The sequence below is a fragment of the Diadema antillarum genome, unplaced genomic scaffold (genome assembly GCF_040938485.1).
Source record: "Diadema antillarum isolate AM-2024a unplaced genomic scaffold, OU_Dant_1.0 seq00000897_RagTag, whole genome shotgun sequence".
Lineage (NCBI taxonomy): Eukaryota > Metazoa > Echinodermata > Echinoidea > Diadematoida > Diadematidae > Diadema > Diadema antillarum.
In genome coordinates, this window is record NW_027271758.1 from 222,037 (window position 1) to 242,581 (window position 20,545).

Below are 20,545 nucleotides of genomic sequence, written 5' to 3' on the forward strand. Positions count from 1 at the left end.
GATTTTGCGGGTAGCAAGCACAGAACTCTGTGGTAGCAAGCTTGCTAGCTGTGAAAAAGGGCTTTCCAGCTTTCCATTGGCGATCAAGGTACAATGTTGTCGACTGCGCACCTGTTATGATGTCAAGTGGTGAAAGGTACGTGCACCCCATACGTACAAATCTGTAGACTCCACCGAGGTTAGGGGTAGAAAGACAACCCTGCTCGGCTGCTGTGAAATAGTACTAGTACTCCGCGTGTGTGTTTTGCGGACGTTTCTCGCTACTGCAACAGCTGTGTGAGTGTGACTGTGAGGTAGGTGTCAGAGGAGACTTTTTACGTAATAACCATTTATCGACCCGGCCCACGAAGAACCGTGTGTTCCATTTATTTGCCCATAAATAATCTAACGTAACAGTTAACGCTATCGTTTCTACAATTAGTGTATGTTTCACTGTTACTAGTATTTGGCGATGGATCTTGTCGACGTCACGGAAGCGAAAAAGAGGAAAGTAATCGCAGACGTCAAGTTCGAAAAGATGTCAAAAGATCCGTCGGAAGAATCAAAGACACCGCAAGCAGACTTCATTTCCAAGGACAGCTGTGATGGCAACTTGGTTGGCCCTGAGACACTGATAACGAACGGGCGGGAAGATTCGAACGCAGGTGGTCCTTTCGCCTCGCCGGGTGCTACGAGGCCGGGGTGCAACGGCACTAACGATGGCCCAGCAGCTCGATACACCAGCAACTCGCCCAGTCGTTGCGGGGGTAGCGAAAGAGAAAACTCAGAAACCCCTACGCTGAATATATTTCAAACGGATGACCTGACATTTTCGGATCGCCTCGAGGCTTACGTAGAATTATTTGAAGCACATGATAGCATTGACGTACATAGGGACATGTTCAACTACCTGCAAGACAACATCCAATGCGACACGTGGAAAGCTCTATGGAAAATAGGCAAACCTGGACTAGTAGAGGACTGTGACGTCTTAGTCGAGGTAGGTTAAAGGGATGGATGGTGCTGTAGGCCCTACTATAGAAACAGGGGTCTAGGTCCTAACTGTTAGTTTTGGTTGAGATGGGGGATTCGGGTTATGAGTATGACTTTTTGCAGTAGAATTATATAATTAGAGACTCGAGACAATGATAAAAAGCATATCATTTTAAGTGGAGCTAGTACAGAAGTTTATTTGATAAATATCGCTTTGAAATGGCAGTGATATACCTGGTATATATATATATATAAAAGAGGTCCTGTAGATAGCATCCTTTAGACGGGTCTACCTAAATGTTAAAAGGTAGGACCCTCCTTATTTAGATCTAACTCGATCTGAACTCCGACAACTTTGTATTAAATTTGTTTTTGGATATCTTCGCCATTTCAAAACCTATTTTCATCAAATAGATAGACTTTTAATTCCTCGTAGAATTGTGTGCGCTTTAATTGTTTGTGTAAGTGGTTTCAAATGTAGGACTAGGAGTGGGAGTATCCAAGTACAACTTACAAGTTGAATATTTGCATTGATTGATGCATTTAGACAATGCATCATGAGAGATTTAATTCATATGAATTGTGGATACGTATGAAAATTGAGCTGACATTGTAGGCCCTATGTGAAATTATGCTTTGCTTTCTTGATGTTATGATTGACAAACTTCTGTTTTATATGATTGTCTTATGATATCTTCATCAAGACCAACTAAGCCAGAAGTGAATATACTTGAACAGGTAGGTTTGCTTTCTATGGCTTTACCTTCGATAGTACAAGTTGATTTGGGTTTGAGTGGGAAAGAGTTCCTTATGAATGTCCCCCCCCCCCCCCACTGATTTGCACAAAATAAGGCTAGACTTCAATATGTATGCCATGTTTATTTTACATCGTACTACAGGTTGATGAAGCACTCATTACACTGCCCCCGAACGTCAAAGCGGGAATTCATCTTGCAGAGCCATTCTACTGCATCATGGGAGGTCGGATGTGCCCTGACAAGGTCCTGCAGGAACAAAGGGACCAGATTGCAAAGCTTCTGAAGGATGAACTAGACAATGTCGTCCCACTCGCGGACCTGTACCCAATCTTTGACGAGTCAGGGATGCTGGACGACACTGCACTTGCTGTTGAACACTATCGGTATAGGACTGTTTGTAGATATTCATGATTGTTATTTATTACCTGATACTATGCTCCTTTTATATAGCCTAATTTTGTGGTTTTTAATTGGTCAAAATGCATTATCACCTGAAAGGGCTGTCATGTACTCTAGGAAATAGGTTAATAGCATTGAACAGGTCAGTTGTTGAATATTTTGATAAAGCTGTTCAGGTTATCAAAGTGGGTCACTCATTTTATCAAGTAGAAGCTGTCAGAAAAAAACAGAAAAATCTCGTTTGATTATATTTTTCTGTGGTTTGCTTACTTTGTACAGTGTTGAGTACTGTATGCCTAAAACTTTGCATTGAAACTGCCATTTTTCACTGCAGTTTCAACATATCAGATGAAAAACAATCATTCATATTTGAAGAAGTCATTCAACTACTGAATTTTTCAACAAAACCATACTCTCTTTCTCAATTTCTTTGATAAATAAATACTCTGCATACTGTCACTGGCTCCATCATATTTTGAGATCTTTTCCTCTCTCTCTCTCTCTCTTTTTGTGTGTGTGCACCTGTGAGCTGGATCTAATCAAAATATGTTGAGTCTTGCATAGCACCAGTACTTGAGTTTTGATTGGTGGCTGTTTAGCATTAGTGCAAATATCTAAATGTTACTTTCATTACTTTAAAGGTTCTTCTACCAAAACATCTGGAGACCAATGGATGATGATGACGGCACAGACTTCATTAAGCAAAGGCTAAGATTGTAAGTAGAAAGTTATGTAGCTGCATTTTTACATGGAAGCATATTGATATGCACCCAAATATTGTTTGCCCTGTTTCATTCTAGACTTGAAATAACTACAACAATATTGTATAGGACCTATGTATCATGGCAACAGTCACACATGTAACAAATTGGCTGTTGGTCAAGTCTTTTTCCAATCAACAGTGCTCTGTTGGTTGATGCAAGAGCATGCACACATTTCACTTTTGATATTTTTAATTATTCTGTCAGATTTCAGTCAGTAATATGAAAATTGCACAGTCAATTATGATATGTTCACACCAAACAACAACATTTTGTGCTTTGATGCAAGGTGACTTTTTACTCGTATAAGATCATATCATGGAAAGGGCATAAGAATATGGATACCGGTACATCCATTACCTGCCCCCCCCCCCCAAAAAAAAGTGATATAACAAGATTAAGCATGTCTTTACTTATATTATAAAGAAAAAAGGTGTAGGCAACTAGTGTTGTGATGAACATCAAGAGAAGGGACTCTTTTTATGTTTTGCTGAATTTCATTTCATTTCATTTTACTTCACTGCTAGTCACTCTTTCAGTTGATACAGTGCATCTTTATGCCTAAAATATCACCAATCAAAAAACACACACACAAATACACACACACCTCCCCTCACTGAGTAGAAACTCCACTCCCGTTTCTCCAGCATATATGATGTCCAGGAGAAGAAGATTCCGGCCCACCTCGTCAGGAAGCACGAGGAGATCCTTGCCGACTACCGCGCTAAGCACACTGTCATGCGAGGGCTGCAGGGCCAACTGGAAGACAGCAACACTAGCGACGTCGAGGTGGACATGAACGAGAGCCGCATCGCCGCAGACATCATGGGACTCCACGAGGAGATCGAGGTGCTCAAGCTCCAGCTGGAGAAGCTAGAAAACCCATTCTTGAGGTGAAAGAACATTTTGAAGATATTTCAAGCCTCCAACCCCGCCCCCAAGGGAACACACATTCAAACAAGGAAACATAGAATGAAAAAAAAAACAAGGAAAAGTAGAAATTACGCGGTGCGTAATATATGTCCCCGCCGGAAGTAGCATTTTGTAGCAAAATGTACAATATAGGTCAAAAATCAAGGTCAAAGGTCAAAGCAGTCAAAGGTCAAAATTCTGTGTACAAGTTTTGAAGCCCTCACCTAGTGCCATCACATAAAGCAAACGGAATCGAAATCGGGTTAGAAATGGCGAAGGAGTAGCATTTTGTAGCCAATGTACAATATAGGTCAAAAATCAAGGTCAAAGGTCAAAGAAGTCAAAGGTCAAAATTCTGTGTAGAAATTTTGAAGCCCTCACCTAGTGCCATCACAAAGCAAACGGAATCGAAATCGGGTTAGAAATGGCGAAGAAGTAGCATTTTGTAGCAAAATGTACAATAAGGTCAAAAATCAAGGTCAAAGGTCAAAGAAGTCAAAGGTCAAAATTCTGTGTAGAAGTTCTGAAGCCCTCACCTAGTGCCATCACATAAAGCAAACAGAATCGAAATTGGGTTAGAAATGGCGAAGGAGTAGCATTTTGTAGCCAATTTACAATATAAGTCAAAAAATCAAGGTCAAAGGTCAAAGAAGTCACAGGTCAAAATTCTGTGTGGAAGTTTTGAAGCCCTCACCTAGTGCCATCACATAAAGCAAACAGAATCGAAATCGGGTTAGAAATGGCGAAGGAGTAGCATTTTGTAGCCAATGTACAATATAAGTCAAAAATCAAGGTCAAAGGTCAAAGAAGTCAAAGGTCAAAATTCTGTGTAGAAGTTTTGAAGCCTTCACCTAGTGCCATCACACAAAGCAAACGGAATCGAAATCGGGTTAGAAATGGTGAAGGAGTAGCATTTGTAGCCAATGTAGGCCTACAATATAAGTCAAAAAATCAAAGTCAAAGGTCAAAGAAGTCAAAGGTCAAAATTCTGTGTACAATTTTTTGAAGCCCTCACCTAGTGCCATCACATAAAGCAAACAGAATCGAAATCGGGTTAGAAATGGCGAAGGAGTAGCATTTTGTAGCCAATGTACAATATAAGTCAAAAATCAAGGTCAAAGGTGAAAGAAGTCAAAGGTCAAAATTCTGTGTAGAAGTTTTGAAGCCCTCACCTAGTGCCATCACACAAAGCAAACGGAATCGAAATCGGGTTAGAAATGGCGAAGGAGTAGCATTTTGTAGCCAATGTACAATATAGGTCAAAAATCAGGGTCAAAGGTCAAAGAAGTCAAAGGTCAAAATTCTGTGTAGCAGTTTTGAAGCCCTCACCTAGTGCCATCACATAAAGCAAACGGAATCGAAATCGGGTTAGAAATGGCGAAGGAGTAGTATTTTGTAGCAAAATGTACAATACAGATCAAAAATCAAGGTCAAAGGTCAAAGAAGTCAAAGGTCAAAATTCTGTGTACAAGTTTTGAAGCCCTCACCTAGTGCCATCACATAAAGCAAACAGAATCGAAATCGGGTTAGAAATGGCGGAGGAGTAGCATTTTGTAGCCAATGTACAATATAAGTCAAAAATCAAGGTCAAAGGTCAAAATTCTGTGTAGAAGTTTTGAAGCCCTCACCTAGTGCCATCACATAAAGCAAACGGAATCGAAATCGGGTTAGAAATGGCGAAGGAGTAGCATTTTGTAGCCAATGTACAATATAAGTCAAAAATCAAGGTCAAAGGTCAAAGAAGTCAAAGGTCAAAATTCTGTGTAGAAGTTTTGAAGCCCTCACCTAGTGCCATCACACAAAGCAAACGGAATCGAAATCGGGTGAGAAATGGCGAAGGAGTAGCATTTTGTAGCCAATGTACAATACAGGTCAAAAATCAGGGTCAAAGGTCAAAGAAGTCAAAGGTCAAAATTCTGTGTAGCAGTTTTGAAGCCCTCACCTAGTGCCATCACATAAAGCAAACGGAATAGAAATCGGGTTAGAAATGGCGAAGGAGTAGTATTTTGTAGCAAAATGTACAATACAGGTCAAAAATCAAGGTCAAAGATCAAAGAAGTCTCAGGTCAAAATTCTGTGTAGCAGTTTTGAAGCCCTCACCTCGTGCTATCACATAAAGCAAACGGAATCGAAATCGGGTTAGATATGACGAAGGAGTAGCATTTTGTAGCAAAATGTACACTATAGGTCAAAGGTCAAGGTCAAATGTCACAACTGAAATTCTGTGTAGCAGTTTCAAAGCTCCCGTGTAGTGCTATCATATAAAGCAAACAGAATCAAAATTGGCTCATAAATGACAGAGAAGTAGCAAATTGAAGATTTGGATCACACACGGACGCACACACGGACAGACACACGGACGCACGGACACACACACGTACGGAGCCCGTTTCATAGTCCCCTGCTCGAACTCGTTCGGCGGGAACAAAAATGCAATGCGCTCTCGCTATAATGAACATGGTTATAACGAAACTCTCATGATAACAAAATAAGGATTCACGTCCTGAAATTGTAATCTTTATCTTTACATACTTTATTGCTCTTCTATAAGAAAATTTTGATGTAATGAAAGAAAACTGCTGGTCCTGAGGACTTGCGTTAATGGGAGTCACCTATAGATTTGGCATTATTCCTTTGTTTGGTCCCAGGGGCTTCATCGTATCGAGAGATTTTTGTCCCCGCCGAACGAGTTCAAGCAGGGGACTATGAAACGGGCTCCGTACGTGTGTGTGTCCGTGTGTACGTGCGTCCGTGTGTCCGTCCGTGTGTGATCAAAATCTTCAATTTGCTACTTCTCTGTCATTTATGAGCCAATTTTGATTCTGTTTGCTTTATATGATAGCACTACGTGGGAGCTTTGAAACTTGTGCACAGAATTTCAGTTGTGACCTTTGACCTTGACCTTTGACCTATATTGTACATTTTGCTACAAAATGCTACTCCTTCGCCATTTCTAACCTGATTTCGATTCCGTTTGCGTTATGTGATGGCACTAGTTGAGGGCTTCAAAACTTGTACACAGAATTTTGACCTTTGACCTTGATTTTTTGACCTGTATTGTACATTTTGCTACAAAATGCTACTCCTTCGCCATTTCTAACCCGATTTCGATTTCGTTTGCTTTATGTGATGGCACTAGGTGAGGGCTTCAAAATTTCTACACAGAATTTTGACCTTTGACTTCTTTGACCTTTGACCTTGATTTTTGACCTATATTGTACAATGGCTACAAAATGCTACTCCTTCGCCATTTCTAACCCGATTTCGATTCCGTTTGCTTTATGTGATGGCACCAGGTGAGGGTTTCAAAACTTGTACACAGAATTTTGACCTTTGACTTCTTTGACCTTTGACCTTGATTTTTGATCTGTATAGTACATTTTGCTACAAAATGCTACTTCCGGTGGGGACATATATTACGCACCACGTAATTTCTACTTTTCCTTGTTGTTTGTGTTGTGGGTAGTATGAATAGTTATTATCATATGTAAGTTTTTGGTGATGAGAATTCTCCTATAAAGTCATTTAGATTTTTTCCTAAGATATGTTTGTAGAGTATCATTTGCTTTCATTTTTCTGTGTTTCATCAGGTTCATGCATGCTCTTGAGCTTTTTTCATGATCAATACCATAAAATTTGTGTCTGCCTGTTCAAAGGTCTTCATTGCTGTTTTTGCTTCCAATGTATGTCTTGAAGACTAGCTTCGAAGTGTCTTCATAGCAAGTGAAAATGTGATCACCATCTAATCATCAGGTACTGTAAACTTTGATATCACAGTAGATGTAACACACAATGTGGCTCTTTGTGCAGCTTGCTGTCCTGAGGTAAGACTCGCAATGTAAAATATATGTTTTTTTCTCCTGTGATCTCATAAAACTTGTAAAAAAACTTAGTAAAAGCAAATTTTCAAACAATACAAAACCCTTTTTTTTCCAAAAGAAAAATAATAGCTTATAGATAATGAAGTTTATATGCTTGTGTTTCCCAATGAAAAGGTCCCTCATGAATATTCCAAATGGTCCTCGGTCCAAGGGAAACGGTGAAACGCGGCATGCCAGATCAGATGACTCTGCTCGCACTTATTTGGTTGCCGAAAAGCTGACAATTGGTATGATACAGGTCTGTTGTGTAATTCCGGTGTCTTCAGTTTTCACTTAGAAATCATTATGTTGTCCAAGCCTTCATTTCCAAAGTAGTTATGATATCCCTGTGATTATCCTTGTCAATACTGTAAAACCAGAAATGTTAGTGTCCACTTAAATTTCATGAAAACCAATATTTCCAAAATTAAAATGCATGTAAAAGTTCTTGTCTACACTATATGCATTGAATGCCAGTGGCAATTCCCAACATTCCATGTTGCACAAAAGGCCGTCAGCTCCAATTCGTGAAAATGTCATGCTGTGAACCTTTCTTGCTTTATCACAGCCAAGTCTAGTCTTAGGAGATCAGTGTTCAAAACTGTTGCTACTTTAATAAATTCATGTCTAATGTTGTAGGACTGAATACACAATGTAGGTAGTGATCAAGACATTGCAGTCCCTAACTGTAGAAACAGCCAAAGTGTATACCAACATTTAATAGACTCTTGCTAGTATGTACAGAACAGGTCAATGTCATGGGTGCTCATAAAGAGAGGTTGTACCATTGATACACCATATGCACCCCCCTTCCTTTTTTTTTTTTGTGACCAGAACCTGAAGCTCCCTTCAGACGTAATCATTGAGCACTGCAAGGTGCCTGGTGATGCCCTGGCGGACAGCTACGATGGGGACACTATTCTTATCTTTCCTGGTCGCTACTCAGGCAAAGGTTTCTACAACCTCACCCAGTCTGTCTCCATCAAAGGTCAGTGGTATTTCCTGGATCTTCTACAGGTTCAGTGTTTTATTAATACTTTATGCTTTGTAATGGCACTGAAAAGTATGTGAACACTTACATCTGCAAGTATTTCATCTTGAAGCATTTTGTATTCCAAGTATGTTGCAGTGGTATTTCCATGAGAATGGTGAACCTTTGCGTGAACAAAAACGGTGCCTTTGTTCTCATATTTACACTAACAATTTCATCAAAAGTTTTGCGTGTAGAAGGTTGTAGGTATTCAGAAAATGTTAGTGCAGCTTCTGTTCAAGCTTTTTATGGGTTCAGTATCATACATTTTATAAAATCTGAAGGTTTTCTGAATTTGATGTGGTTTTCTTTTTTGTTTCGATCGTTGTGCACTAGCGGTCTTGTCACGAAATTAGAGTCACTCAATAAGGGCAATTTATCAGAGACAGATTTTAAGCATGAAAAAAATGTAAGATGTATAGCTATTTAGCTTTTCATTATCATGTTAACATGCAACTAACCCACTTCTGTATAGCCCCCCCCCCCCCTCCCCCTGCTCATGAGGGTTCCTAATAACACCTTCAAGTTACTTAAAGATAGTGGAAAGAAAAATAAGAAACAGTTCTCTCCTCAAATACAAGCCAGGAAAGTTTGACCATAAAATGTGAGACTCAAAGTCTTCTGACACTAACTAAAACATGAAGACTGTCTTTTTTCATGTTGTTGTTGAATATAGACCGGGGGCCTAGAGCATTTATTCAGCTGAAAAGGGTCACACTTTTTGATGGTCTCATCATGTATGGATGTGGCCAAGGGTCAATAAAATGAATTGCTGGCAAGTCACATCCTGTACCGTAAGCCTAGGGACCACAAAAAGGGACCCCGAAAAATGGATTTATTCAGCCGAAGGGGGTCACGGACAAAAGTTGGTGGATATTGTTCCTTTGGGTGTACTTATCATGAAAACAGCAATGCCAGCTATTTTATCCTGTACGGGGCCCCAGACAGTAGCCCAAAAGGGCCCCACAAATATGGTGTTATTCAGCTGAAAAGGGTCACGGCTAATTTCTTTTGCAATGGAAGTAGTTCCCATCAGAGATATCCAAAACACCAATGCCAGCTATTTTATCCTGTACGGGGCCCTAGACAGTAGCCCCAAAGGGCCCCACCCCCCATAGGCCTACGTACAAACACACACAAACATTGATTTTATTCAGTTAAAAAGTCACGGCTAATTTCTTTTGCAATGGAAGGAGTACCAATCAGAGATATCCAAAACACCAAAGCCAGCTATTTTATCCTGCACGGGGCCCCAGACAGTAGCCCCAAAGTGCCCCACCCCCTATAAGCCCTACGTACAAACACACACACACACACACACACACACATTGACGTTATTCAGCTGATAAGAGTAACGGCTAATTTCTTTTGCAATGGAATTAGTACCCATCAGAGAAATCCAAAATACCAAAGCCAGTTATTTTATCCTGCATGGGGCCCCAGACAGTAGCCCCAAATTGCCCCCTTACCCCCTCCCCCCCCCCCCCCCCCCCCCCCACACACACACATTGATTTTATTCAGCTGAAAAGAGTCACGGCTACTTTCTTTTGCAATCGGAAGTAGTACTTATCAGAGATATCCAAAGCACTAAAGCCAGTTATTTTATCCTATACGGGGCCCCAGACAGTAGCCCCAAAGTGCCCCCTACACACACACACACACACACACACACACACACACACACACACATATATATATATTGCTTTTATTCAGCCGATAAGGGTCACGGCTAATTTCTTTTGCAATGGAAGTAGTATCCATCGGATATCAAAATACCAAAGTCAGATATTTTATCCTGCACGGGGTCCCGTACAGTATCTCCAAAGTGTTTTGCTTTATTCTCTTTATTGTTTGCATCTCTTCTTCTTAAATATGCGCTCCTTCGTCTTCATTTTCGCGGCAAGGACAACGCGTCCTCCTCATCATCATCAGTTTTGCTGTTCCGGCAAACATTTCCCAGCGTATTGGCTACGTTCGATCTTAAGCCCCCGTTCCACTATCACGATCTGGACCCCAATCTGTCCCGATCTAGCAGATCGGGAGAGAGCGGCAAAAGCGTACGGGGATCGGAAGCAGCGTGCGGAGGTCGGGGTTGGAGCGGACATTTTTTCAGATCGGGAAGAAATTTTGAACCTGCTCAAAATTTCTTCCCGATCTCCCCGATCAAAATTGACCTGTTTTTTATCGTACGGCAAGCGGGGAGAGCGTAGTGACAGCGTAAACGCAGCGGGATGAGCGTAACAAGGTCTTTCTGAGCGTAGTAACATCGGCACAAGAACGGGAAGAAAACTTACACAAAAATGTCTGCCAGAAGAAGATCAAGGAGATCGAGAGGCAGAACTGTTAAGGAGGAGGATGGCATTGTCGCTGCACCTGTCAGGGCAGAACATGAAGAAGGAGCTCAAATTTTCGAAGAAGGAGAAGAGACGAAGAAAAAGAAGAGAAGAAAGCAACAGAGCAGCTACCCAAAAGGCGAAGAAAGAGAGACTGCACGTGATGCTTAAAGAGGAGGAAGAGGACATAGCAGAATTTTGAAGAATATGAAATCATCTACAAGTAGAGGAAGACGGACTATAAAAGCAAGGACATCAAGAAAAAGCCTTGGAAAAATCAGCACGTCTTTGTTTATAACAATGCGTTGCTGCAAAAGAACCGTGAGTTGAGGAGCCTCTTCGAGGTCCACAGTATATTTCTTCGTCGGTTCTGCATGCTGATAAGTTGACTGACTGCAGATCGACAGTCGAATCGGGGTACATCGGTGCACATCGGGCACTTTTCAGCTCTCTGAACGGGGTGACAGCGTGATAAGATCGTATAGATCGTTCAGAGCGTAGATACAGCGTGGATCAATCGGATAACATCGGCAACATCGCACTGACAGCGTAGCTACATTGTTCTAGAGCGTAGCTGCAGCGGCAGGGATCGTAATGCCTCATTCCCGATCATCGTAGTAAGAGCGTAGCAAGCACGTGGTAGTCGTAACTGCAGCGCACTGAGAGCGTTCTAACATCGTACTGTGTCCAGATCGGCTCAGGTTTTACCCGATCCTTCCTGATCTGAGAAAATTGTCAAATCGTAGCGAGAACGGCATAGTGGAACAGGGGCTTTGGAGCGGCGAGAGTGGAAGACGTGCATAATTGAGTCTGGGAAAGCGTAGGAACAGCGTAGCTAAAGCGGCCAACAGCGTTATCGAAGCAGGAATGAAGCGTCGTAGGAACAGGCCTTGATTTTATACGAGAGTAGAGAACTTAGTGAGAGCGTCGTTAAAGCGGGAAGGTCGTGCTTTGATCAAGAAAGCGGCGCAGCAGCGGGACCATGTCGTCGGTGTCTAGTTTAGACTATATTTCCCGTTCTTGTGCCGCTGTTACTACGGTCAGAAAAACCTGGACCCCGCGGTATTTACACTGTCACTGCTCTCTCCCCGTTTGAGCTACGATTCAAAATAGGTCAATCTTGATGGGGAGATGAGGAAGACATTTTGAACCAGTTCAAAATTTCTTCCCGATCTGTAAAATTGCCAGATCCAACCCCATCACCCAAACGCTGCTGCTACGATGCTCCCGGTCCCAGTACACTTTTGCCGCTCTCTCCCGATCTGACAGATTGAATAGATCGGGATGCAGATCTTGATAGTGGAATTACATGTGGGGACACTTTAGGAACACTCCGTGGGGCCCCGTACAGCTATAATATAACTGGTTTCGGTGTTTTTGATACCTCCTTGAGTACTACTTCCATTGCAAAAGAAATTATAGCAGTGATTCTTTTCACTTAGAATAAAATAATACGGGAGCACTTTCCAGCTACTGGCTGGGGGCCCCTTAACTGGATGGGTTTGTGTTTTACGTATCTCAGCTGTTCATTCCACTGCCAAGGAAAATAGGCATACATGACTCTTTTCACATAAAAACAATTAATTCATATGGGGTGGGAATACTTTGGGGCTATACCTGTCAAGGGCCCTGCATCCGGGCCAATATCGCACCTATTTTAATCGAATTCTTTAATGTTGAATTAAATTTAGCAAAAATTTCGCCTAGATGACATGGTAGTTCGATGTCATATTAATCTCTTCATTCAAATTTATTTTGAAACATTCACATTACCTCTAACCTTATTCTAAATAACACTTTTTCAACTGAAATCCATATATAAGACAAGTACCATTCCACTATCCGTTCATTCATAAATTCATAATGATATAGTCACGTGATTACATGCTGCGCTCGTTCATCCAAATTGATTTCTGGCTATCTAATTTAACATGTTCTGCAGTCAATTAAACAGATATGTTCATGCTTGGCCTCTTTCCTTATTTTCAATTCAATTCAATTCAATGTTTTATTTCATTTTTCGACAAAAAAGATATGAACATCACTTTTTTGATAACAGAAATTAAGGTACGTAAAGTATAACATGAAAGAATGTATATACAATTTTCTTTCGACGTAGTTATTGTTTTGTAAGCATCATAGCATTTCATGTTTTCGTATTCGTTTAAGAGACTTTGACACCATTTTTTTAATGTGCTTTTTGAATCCAAAGAAGTAAGAAGCCACAAATTATCTGGCCGTTACGAGCGCTTTATTACGAGCGGTCGGCCAGTTCCAAGAAGTCAAGGTTATGATCCTCAATTTTTTTATATAATTCTTTCTATGTCTTCCAGAGATATACGTCTGTATCTATTGTGCTGTCATGACTATAAAAATGAAGTTCATCTGCATTACTGGTACACGTATAGGCCTATAATGACATGTATATGAAAGAGAAGGAGCGTTACCAGTCTGGTTACAGAACAACCAAATCCAGTTATACTAGATAAGAAATGTGATACATTTACTGCTTTATAACAGTAATTTATAGATGAAACGAAAACACACATAGAAAGACATGTTAAAATGATCTGAAACAAAGAAATAGCATGATTTGAATTTGAATGAACACGTTTGGAATTTGACTGTCTTTCGCGAAATTTGATGACTGAAGTACCCTTTTCGGCAAGTCAAGGCGAATTTGAATGAACGTAAGGTACCAGCCAATTTGAATACCCATTTTACGAATTCGAACCTTCTATAATGAACCAACAGAAGTGCGAAATTGGCTGGGAAAACCTAACTGGCTTTGATGTTTTGGGTATCTATGATGTAAACTAAGGCCTACTTCGATTGAAAAAGAAAAACAACTATGACTCTTTTCAGCTAAATGATGTCATAATAATCATGTGGGGGAGGGGCACTTTATGGCTACTGTAACGTGGGCCCAGTACAAGATGAAATGACTGGTTTTCGTAATATGGTCATCTTGGTTGTGCACTATACAAAAGTATGCTTCCTTTGCAAATTTCTTGAGTGTTTTGCTACTGTAACCTATGGGACCCCGTATACAGGATAAGATGACTTGCTTTAGTGTTTGTGATATCTCTGTTCAGTAGGCCCTGATATTAACGTTACAAAAGAATTTGTAAGACAATTTTCAGCTGATTCACAGTACATGTATAATGGATGGGACACTGTGGAGCTACTGTCTGGGGCTTTGTGCAGGATAAATAAGCCTTGGTGTGTTGAATATCTCTGATAGGTACTTCATCCAGTGCAAAAGAAATTACCCGTGTTTGGGGCTATACTGTGCGGGGTCCCATACAGGATAAAATAACTGGCTTTGGTATTTTGGATATCTCTGATGAGTACTACTTCCATTGCAAAAGAAATTAGCCGTGACCCTTTTCAGGTGAATGAAACTAATGTGTGTGTGTGTGTGTGTGTGTGTGTGTGTATGTGGAGGGGGGCACTTTGGGGCTACTGATGATGATGATGAGGAGGAGGAGGACGCATTGTCGTTGCCGCGAAATGAAGACGAAGGAGCGCATATTTAAGAAGAAGAGATGCAAACAATAAAGAGAATAAAGCAAAACACTTTGGAGCTACTGTACGGGACCCCGTGCAGGATAAAATATCTGACTTTGGTAATTTTGATATCCGATGGGTACTACTTCCATTGCAAAAGAAATTAGCCGTGACCCTTTTCGGCTGAATGAAACCAATATGTGTGTGTGTGTGTGTGTGTGTGTGTGTGTGTGTGTGTGTGTGTGTAGGGGGCACTTTGGGGCTACTGTCTGGGGCCCCGTTCAGGATAAAATAACTGGCTTTGGTGCTTTGGATATTTCTGATGGGTATACTTCCATTGCAAAAGAAATTAGCCGTGACCCATTTTGGCTGAATGAAACTAATGTGTGTGTGTGTGTGTGTGTGTGAGTGTGTGTGTGTGTGTGTGTGTGTGTTGGGGGGTGCACTTCGGGGCTACTGTCTGGGACCCCGTACAGGATAAAATAACTGGCTTTAGTGTTTTGGATATCTCTGATGAGTATGCCTACTACTTCCAACTGCAAAAGAAAGTATATAGCCATGACCCTTTTCAGCTGAATAAAATCAATGTGTGTGTGTGTGGGGGGGGGGGGGGGGGGGGAGGGAGGGAGCAATTTGGGGCTACTGACTGGGGCCCCGTGCAGGATAAAGTAGCTGGCTTTGGTATTTTTGATATCTCTGATGGGTACTACTTCCATTGCAAAAGAAATTAGCCGTGACTATTTTCAGCTGAATGAAACTAATGTGTGTGTGTGTGTGTGTGTGTGTGTTGGGGGGGGGGGGGGGGGGGGAGCTCCTTTGGGGCTACTGTCCGGGGCCCCGTACTGGATAACATAACTGACTTTGGTGTTTTTGATATCTCTGATGGGTACTCCTTCCATTGCAAATGAAATTAGCCGTGACTCTTCTCAGCTGCACGAATGAAATCAATGTTTGTGTGTATTTGTACGTATGGCCTATGGGGGGGGGGGTGGGGCACTTTGGGGCTACTGTCTGGGGCCCCGTACAGGATAAAGTAGCTGGTATTGGTGTTTTGAATATATCTGATGGGAACTACTTCAATTGCAAAAGAAATTAGCCGTGACTCTTTTCAACTGAATAAAATCAATGTTTGTGTGTGTTTGTATGTAGGCCTATGGGGGGTGGGGCCCTTTGGGGCTACTGTCTAGGGCCCCGTACAGGATAAAATAGCTGGCATTGGTGTTTTGGATATCTCTGATGGGAACTACTTCCATTGCAAAAGAAATTAGCTGTGACCCTTTTCAGCTGAATAACACCATATTTGTAGGGCCCTATGGGGCTACTGTCTGGGGCCCCGTACAGGATAAAATAGCTGGCATTGCTGTTTTCATGATAAGTACACCCAAAGGAACAATATCCACCAACTTTTGTCCGTGACCCCCTTCGGCTGAATAAATCCATTTTTCGGGGTCCCTTTTTGTGGTCCCTAGGCTTACGGTACAGGATGTGACTTGCCAGCAATTCATTTTATTGACCCTTGGACACATCCTTATATGATGAGACCATTAAAAAGTGTGACCCTTTTCAGCTGAATAAATCTTCTGGGCCCCCGGTCTAATAGGACTCGTGCATCTAAAGGCACATTATTGACTATTTTGTTGTTGTTGTTCTGTAGGTGTTGGCAGGAGAGAAGAAGTCACAATCGTCTGTGAAGAGCTGACCGACATCTTTGTGGACTGCAGCGCAAACAGCGCCACCATCGCCAACCTCACGCTGGAGGACGAAAACAGGGAGACGTGGGAGGGGCTGGTGGCCGTTGGCGCCGGCAGCAAGGTTGCCATGGAAAACTGCACCCTGAAGAGCGGAGGGAGGGGGATAACCGTCTTCCGAGGAGGCGTGCTCGAGATGAGGGGGTGTGAGATCAAGGAGATGCATGTGAGTGGGATTTCCTAGTCTGCACGCTGCACAATCGTAATGACAGTAAATTTGCGTGTGTGTAATTGCCTAGGAATAGTAAGCAATAGTAAATGTCTTTACTTTTGTGGACCCTGACCCTCATGTTGTCTCCATTTATTTGTGTAACATGTACAGTACAGTGTATCCCTTTGTAATGTTCATTCTGGTTTTTGTTTCATGTTTGTAATGTTTATGATATCATGTATCCTATATTCTTTACCTTGTCGAATAAATGGTAATAATAATGAGAGTGAGTAGAACTATTAGAAACGTGTGCACACAATGGCATGAGAATAATGCTATGATAAAATATGTGCATGTCAAATGTCCTGGGTTTTTTTCACTTGGCTCATCCAAACTGTTACTCCTTGATTCTTTAATGAACATGCCCACGAAAGGACTTCTCGAGTGACAACCAATTATTGTCGGGTGATCCAATTTTACCTATCTTTTCACTGTGCAGGAGAGTGGAGTGCACTGCAAAGCGGGCTCGTCCGTCCACATTCAAGAATCTCACATTCACCATTGTGGTCTGCTCCAGAGAGGTGAAGGGGAGGAAAATGACAATAACAATGGCAATATCGTCGGAGCCATATCAGTTGAGGTATCATTTCTGTACAGCTCTGTATGCGCTAGATGTATTTTCAAAGTTTTTATTTCCATGAATTTTGCAAGTCCTCTGATACATGAATTTGCAAAATTAACAGAATCAAACAAGCAAGTAACCAAAATGTCTCCAAGCTGTGAAATGGCTGATTTTTTCTCCTAAGAAGGGATGACACTTTACTATAATTATGTCCTTCTGTTGCTGTGGCTCTTGGTCACAAATTCAGTCACTTGTCAAGTAGTCTTACTTGCAATTCCAAATTTACTGACTATTATGCTTGGGATATATAGAGCATGTTTTTGTATTATAATATGATATAGAGCATGTTTTTGTATTATAATATGATATAGTATAATATAATATAATATAATTTGATGTGATGTGATGTGATGTGATGTGATGTAATAAGTCAAATACTTCTTGAAGGAGTGGAATACTAGTAAAATGTGCTGAAAACAACTATCAATGTTACTGTACTATAGTCACTACTATTGTACTATTGTCACTATTATTATTGTCATCATGGAACTAATAGATCCAAGAGAGCGACGAAGGAAATGACAGGACATCTCTGGGACTGGTCACCTCCAAGGTGTGTGACAACCAGGGCTCTGCAGTCAGGGCTTGCGTTTTCTCGCAGCAGCAGGAGATGTCCGAGCAAGTGACGGTGGATGTTATCGGTCTCCTACGAGGAATCGACGTCACCGATATCGGCAAGAACGACTTCAGCAATAACATTTTCGGAGAGGCAATATTAACCTACACAGGTCAGAACTGAACACAAATTGTTACCTTTGTGTTTGATGTGCATCGCAGTGTCTCAAGTCAGTGATATTCAGATCATCTGCTTAGGTTGAAAGCAGCAGTTTCTGACACCTTTGCTTGAATGTTGAATTTCATGCGAAACTGCATGAATAGCATTGCCCATTAATGCAAAATTGATGAAAAATTAAATCCAACTGCTCGCTGTTATGCAAAGTTATTGAAGTGAACATTTTCTCATATGACTGAAAGAAGGCATCTATGTTTGTACATTTGGACATTAAATCCTTGAGTGCCATGGTGTAAACCCTGTGTGTACCACATTATTCTGAGACTGCAACGCTTGAGCACTCTTGGAAAACATTCTGACTTTCAAAGCCATGCAACTGTTTATAGAAGCGGTATTGCTAGATATGCAGTGCTGCAGAGTTGTAAAGAAAATAGCAAGCTTTGCTTTGATGTAAATTTTATTACAAAGCTATGCCTGTTTATCTTGCTAATGGCTGGTATTCAAGGCATTATCCCAAACAAAGTGTAAAATTGTATTTTTGGTCATGATTACACATACTTTAACGAAAAGGTATGGGAGGCATGACTCTTTGAAGACACAACCTCGACAGAAAATTAAAATTTACCCCCAAAATCACATTGTACATCGCTGTTGAGTCACCACACACTGCAAACTGTTGTGAGGAATGGAATTGTGTGTGTGTGTGTATGTGTGTGTGGGGGGGGGGGCTTTCAATGTACTGTGGCATACATGTACATTTTGTATCATGATTTATTGAATGGTTTTTGTTGTTTTGTGTTTAAGCAAAATGTGCAAAGTTGGCAAGCCATCGTCTGTGTCATGTTCGGCGGGCAAACACGGCATACAAAGAGATAATTTTATCAGTGTAAAAGAGCAATTTCATGCATACTGCAATAAAGGAATTAGTGGTAAATCACATGTTAAAGCACCTTACTAGTTGCACCATTTTCTTGGAATTTCATATTATGTGATTGTATGTGTACTCAATGCGGATTATATTGATGTTTGATACACCATCTAGAGTGTATTTCATCTTTACCTCCATAATTCCCAAAGACGTGCAGATGTCTACATGGTATTCATCATCAGGAAAAACAGATGTGGAATAAATATGCAGCAATGTGTCAATAAGAAAAATATTCTTTCCTTATGCTTTTAACTGGTTCTTTACATGGTGTTTATTATGCTTTTTGTACTTCCTTTGACAATAAATCTTTCAATACACTTGTCTTCCAATTACCAACTACATCAATCCATACCAGCTGTGAGTAAATTCATCCAAAGATCAGCTGGTACAATCCTACTACATCGATAAGTTGGTAAAACACACTTATTTTGCTTACTTGCACAATCATTGAGAGATGACAAATACTGTTGGCTGCATTGTAAATCACAAAGTTCTGGCAGTTTGAAGATCAAGTATGATCAGGCTCCCTCGAGGCAAAATAGCCAAATCTTGAGGTAAATTTTCAACATGGCATAGAATTTATCGCACTTTACCTTAATTAACAGAAAAATATGCAAACTGCAATGGACAAGAGTCATCAAATGTGAATGAATGAATAATTTGTTTACCGGTATTTTAAGAGAAAAAAAAAAATGAGTGTGTAACTCATGTGTGTGCATTCCACTGCCTGATGTAAATCTACAATAATTTTCAGTCTCTTGAACATCTCTGTCGTAACATCTTTGCTGAAATGCTGTGCATAGATATTAATGTAGGGAAAATGACTAATTGTATGTGTTTTTTTTATACTCTGATGTGAAACATCTTTTGCCATTTTCATATAAAATGATCTATATTACAATTGTACTTCAGCTCTGAGAGCAGATGCAAAATGTGTGTTCAATTTACAGGTTACATGAACTTCGCTTTGTGCCCGTAAAAGATCTTCAAAAACATAAAGCATTAATATTCTTTTAAATCATGTGTGTAATCATGAAGTGATAAAGCTGGCATTGTTTGACAAGACCTTAAAAAGGCTTTCAGAAAATGAAAGTTGCAAATGTGTCAAAGCTATAATCTGAAGTGTGTTTGCCTTTGAACATCTCAATGCATATCTCCTCATTGTGAATAATGCTGACAATTCATAATTATGCTGAAATGTGTTTTTGGTGCACCCTGAAAAAAAATACAGGTTAAAAAACCAAAAAAATCCTACTACTATGGTATTGATATATATGCATAAAATTTGATGTCACTCATGTAAACTTATTTCATCAAGTCTGGACCTGTAAGTGGAGCTGTTATATCTAGTGCATTTGTCTCTTGCAATAGATGAAAATAGGGTGTTTTATGTATAAAGAGAAATACATGTTTGTTTGTTTTTTGCAGCATATGATTATGTTAATTGTAAAATGACATATATTTCATATTATATCATGCAACAAATGTTGCACCCGTAGATCATTTTAGGAATGACATAAATGGTAGTAGTTACTAGTACCAATGGTATGTAAGTGTGCAGTATAATATTTTATTTTTTGTATTCAGGAATGATCAGTATTGAATGCAATGATGGAGGCCTTCGTCCACATTTATGACAATAACGACAAAAATACCACAACCATGCATTGTTGTTGTGTTGGCTTACAAAGTGTTCATTGTCTGTAAAGTTTCCCAATACTTTGCATTCTGGTTTTTTTTTTTTTTTTTTTATGCCACACGTGAGCA

The 20,545-nt window shown here is 40.5% G+C and overlaps 1 protein-coding gene across 1 annotated transcript; it reads left to right on the plus strand.

The window, feature by feature from the left end:
- Positions 1-336: 336 nt before the first annotated feature.
- Positions 337-17,910, plus strand: LOC139741021 (SHC SH2 domain-binding protein 1 homolog B-like). The gene is made up of 9 exons (XM_071651610.1): positions 337-979; positions 1,872-2,113; positions 2,771-2,845; positions 3,538-3,783; positions 7,798-7,921; positions 8,497-8,650; positions 16,191-16,450; positions 16,935-17,075; positions 17,614-17,910. Exons 1-9 carry the CDS (start codon positions 452-454, stop codon positions 17,854-17,856), a joined length of 2,013 nt encoding a protein of 670 aa, XP_071507711.1. The 5' UTR covers positions 337-451; the 3' UTR covers positions 17,857-17,910.
- Positions 17,911-20,545: the final 2,635 nt, after the last annotated feature.

What these genes read in the sequence shown, in the direction of transcription:
- LOC139741021 (XM_071651610.1), top strand. Translation starts at nt 452, where the DNA reads ATGGATCTTGTCGACGTCACGGAAGCGAAAAAGAGGAAAGTAATCGCA. An exon ending in ACTGTGACGTCTTAGTCGAG is followed by an intron (nt 980 to 1,871) that starts GTAGGTTAAAGG and finishes ATCGTACTACAG; the next exon opens with GTTGATGAAGCACTCATTAC. An exon ending in ATTAAGCAAAGGCTAAGATT is followed by an intron (nt 2,846 to 3,537) that starts GTAAGTAGAAAG and finishes CCGTTTCTCCAG; the next exon opens with CATATATGATGTCCAGGAGA.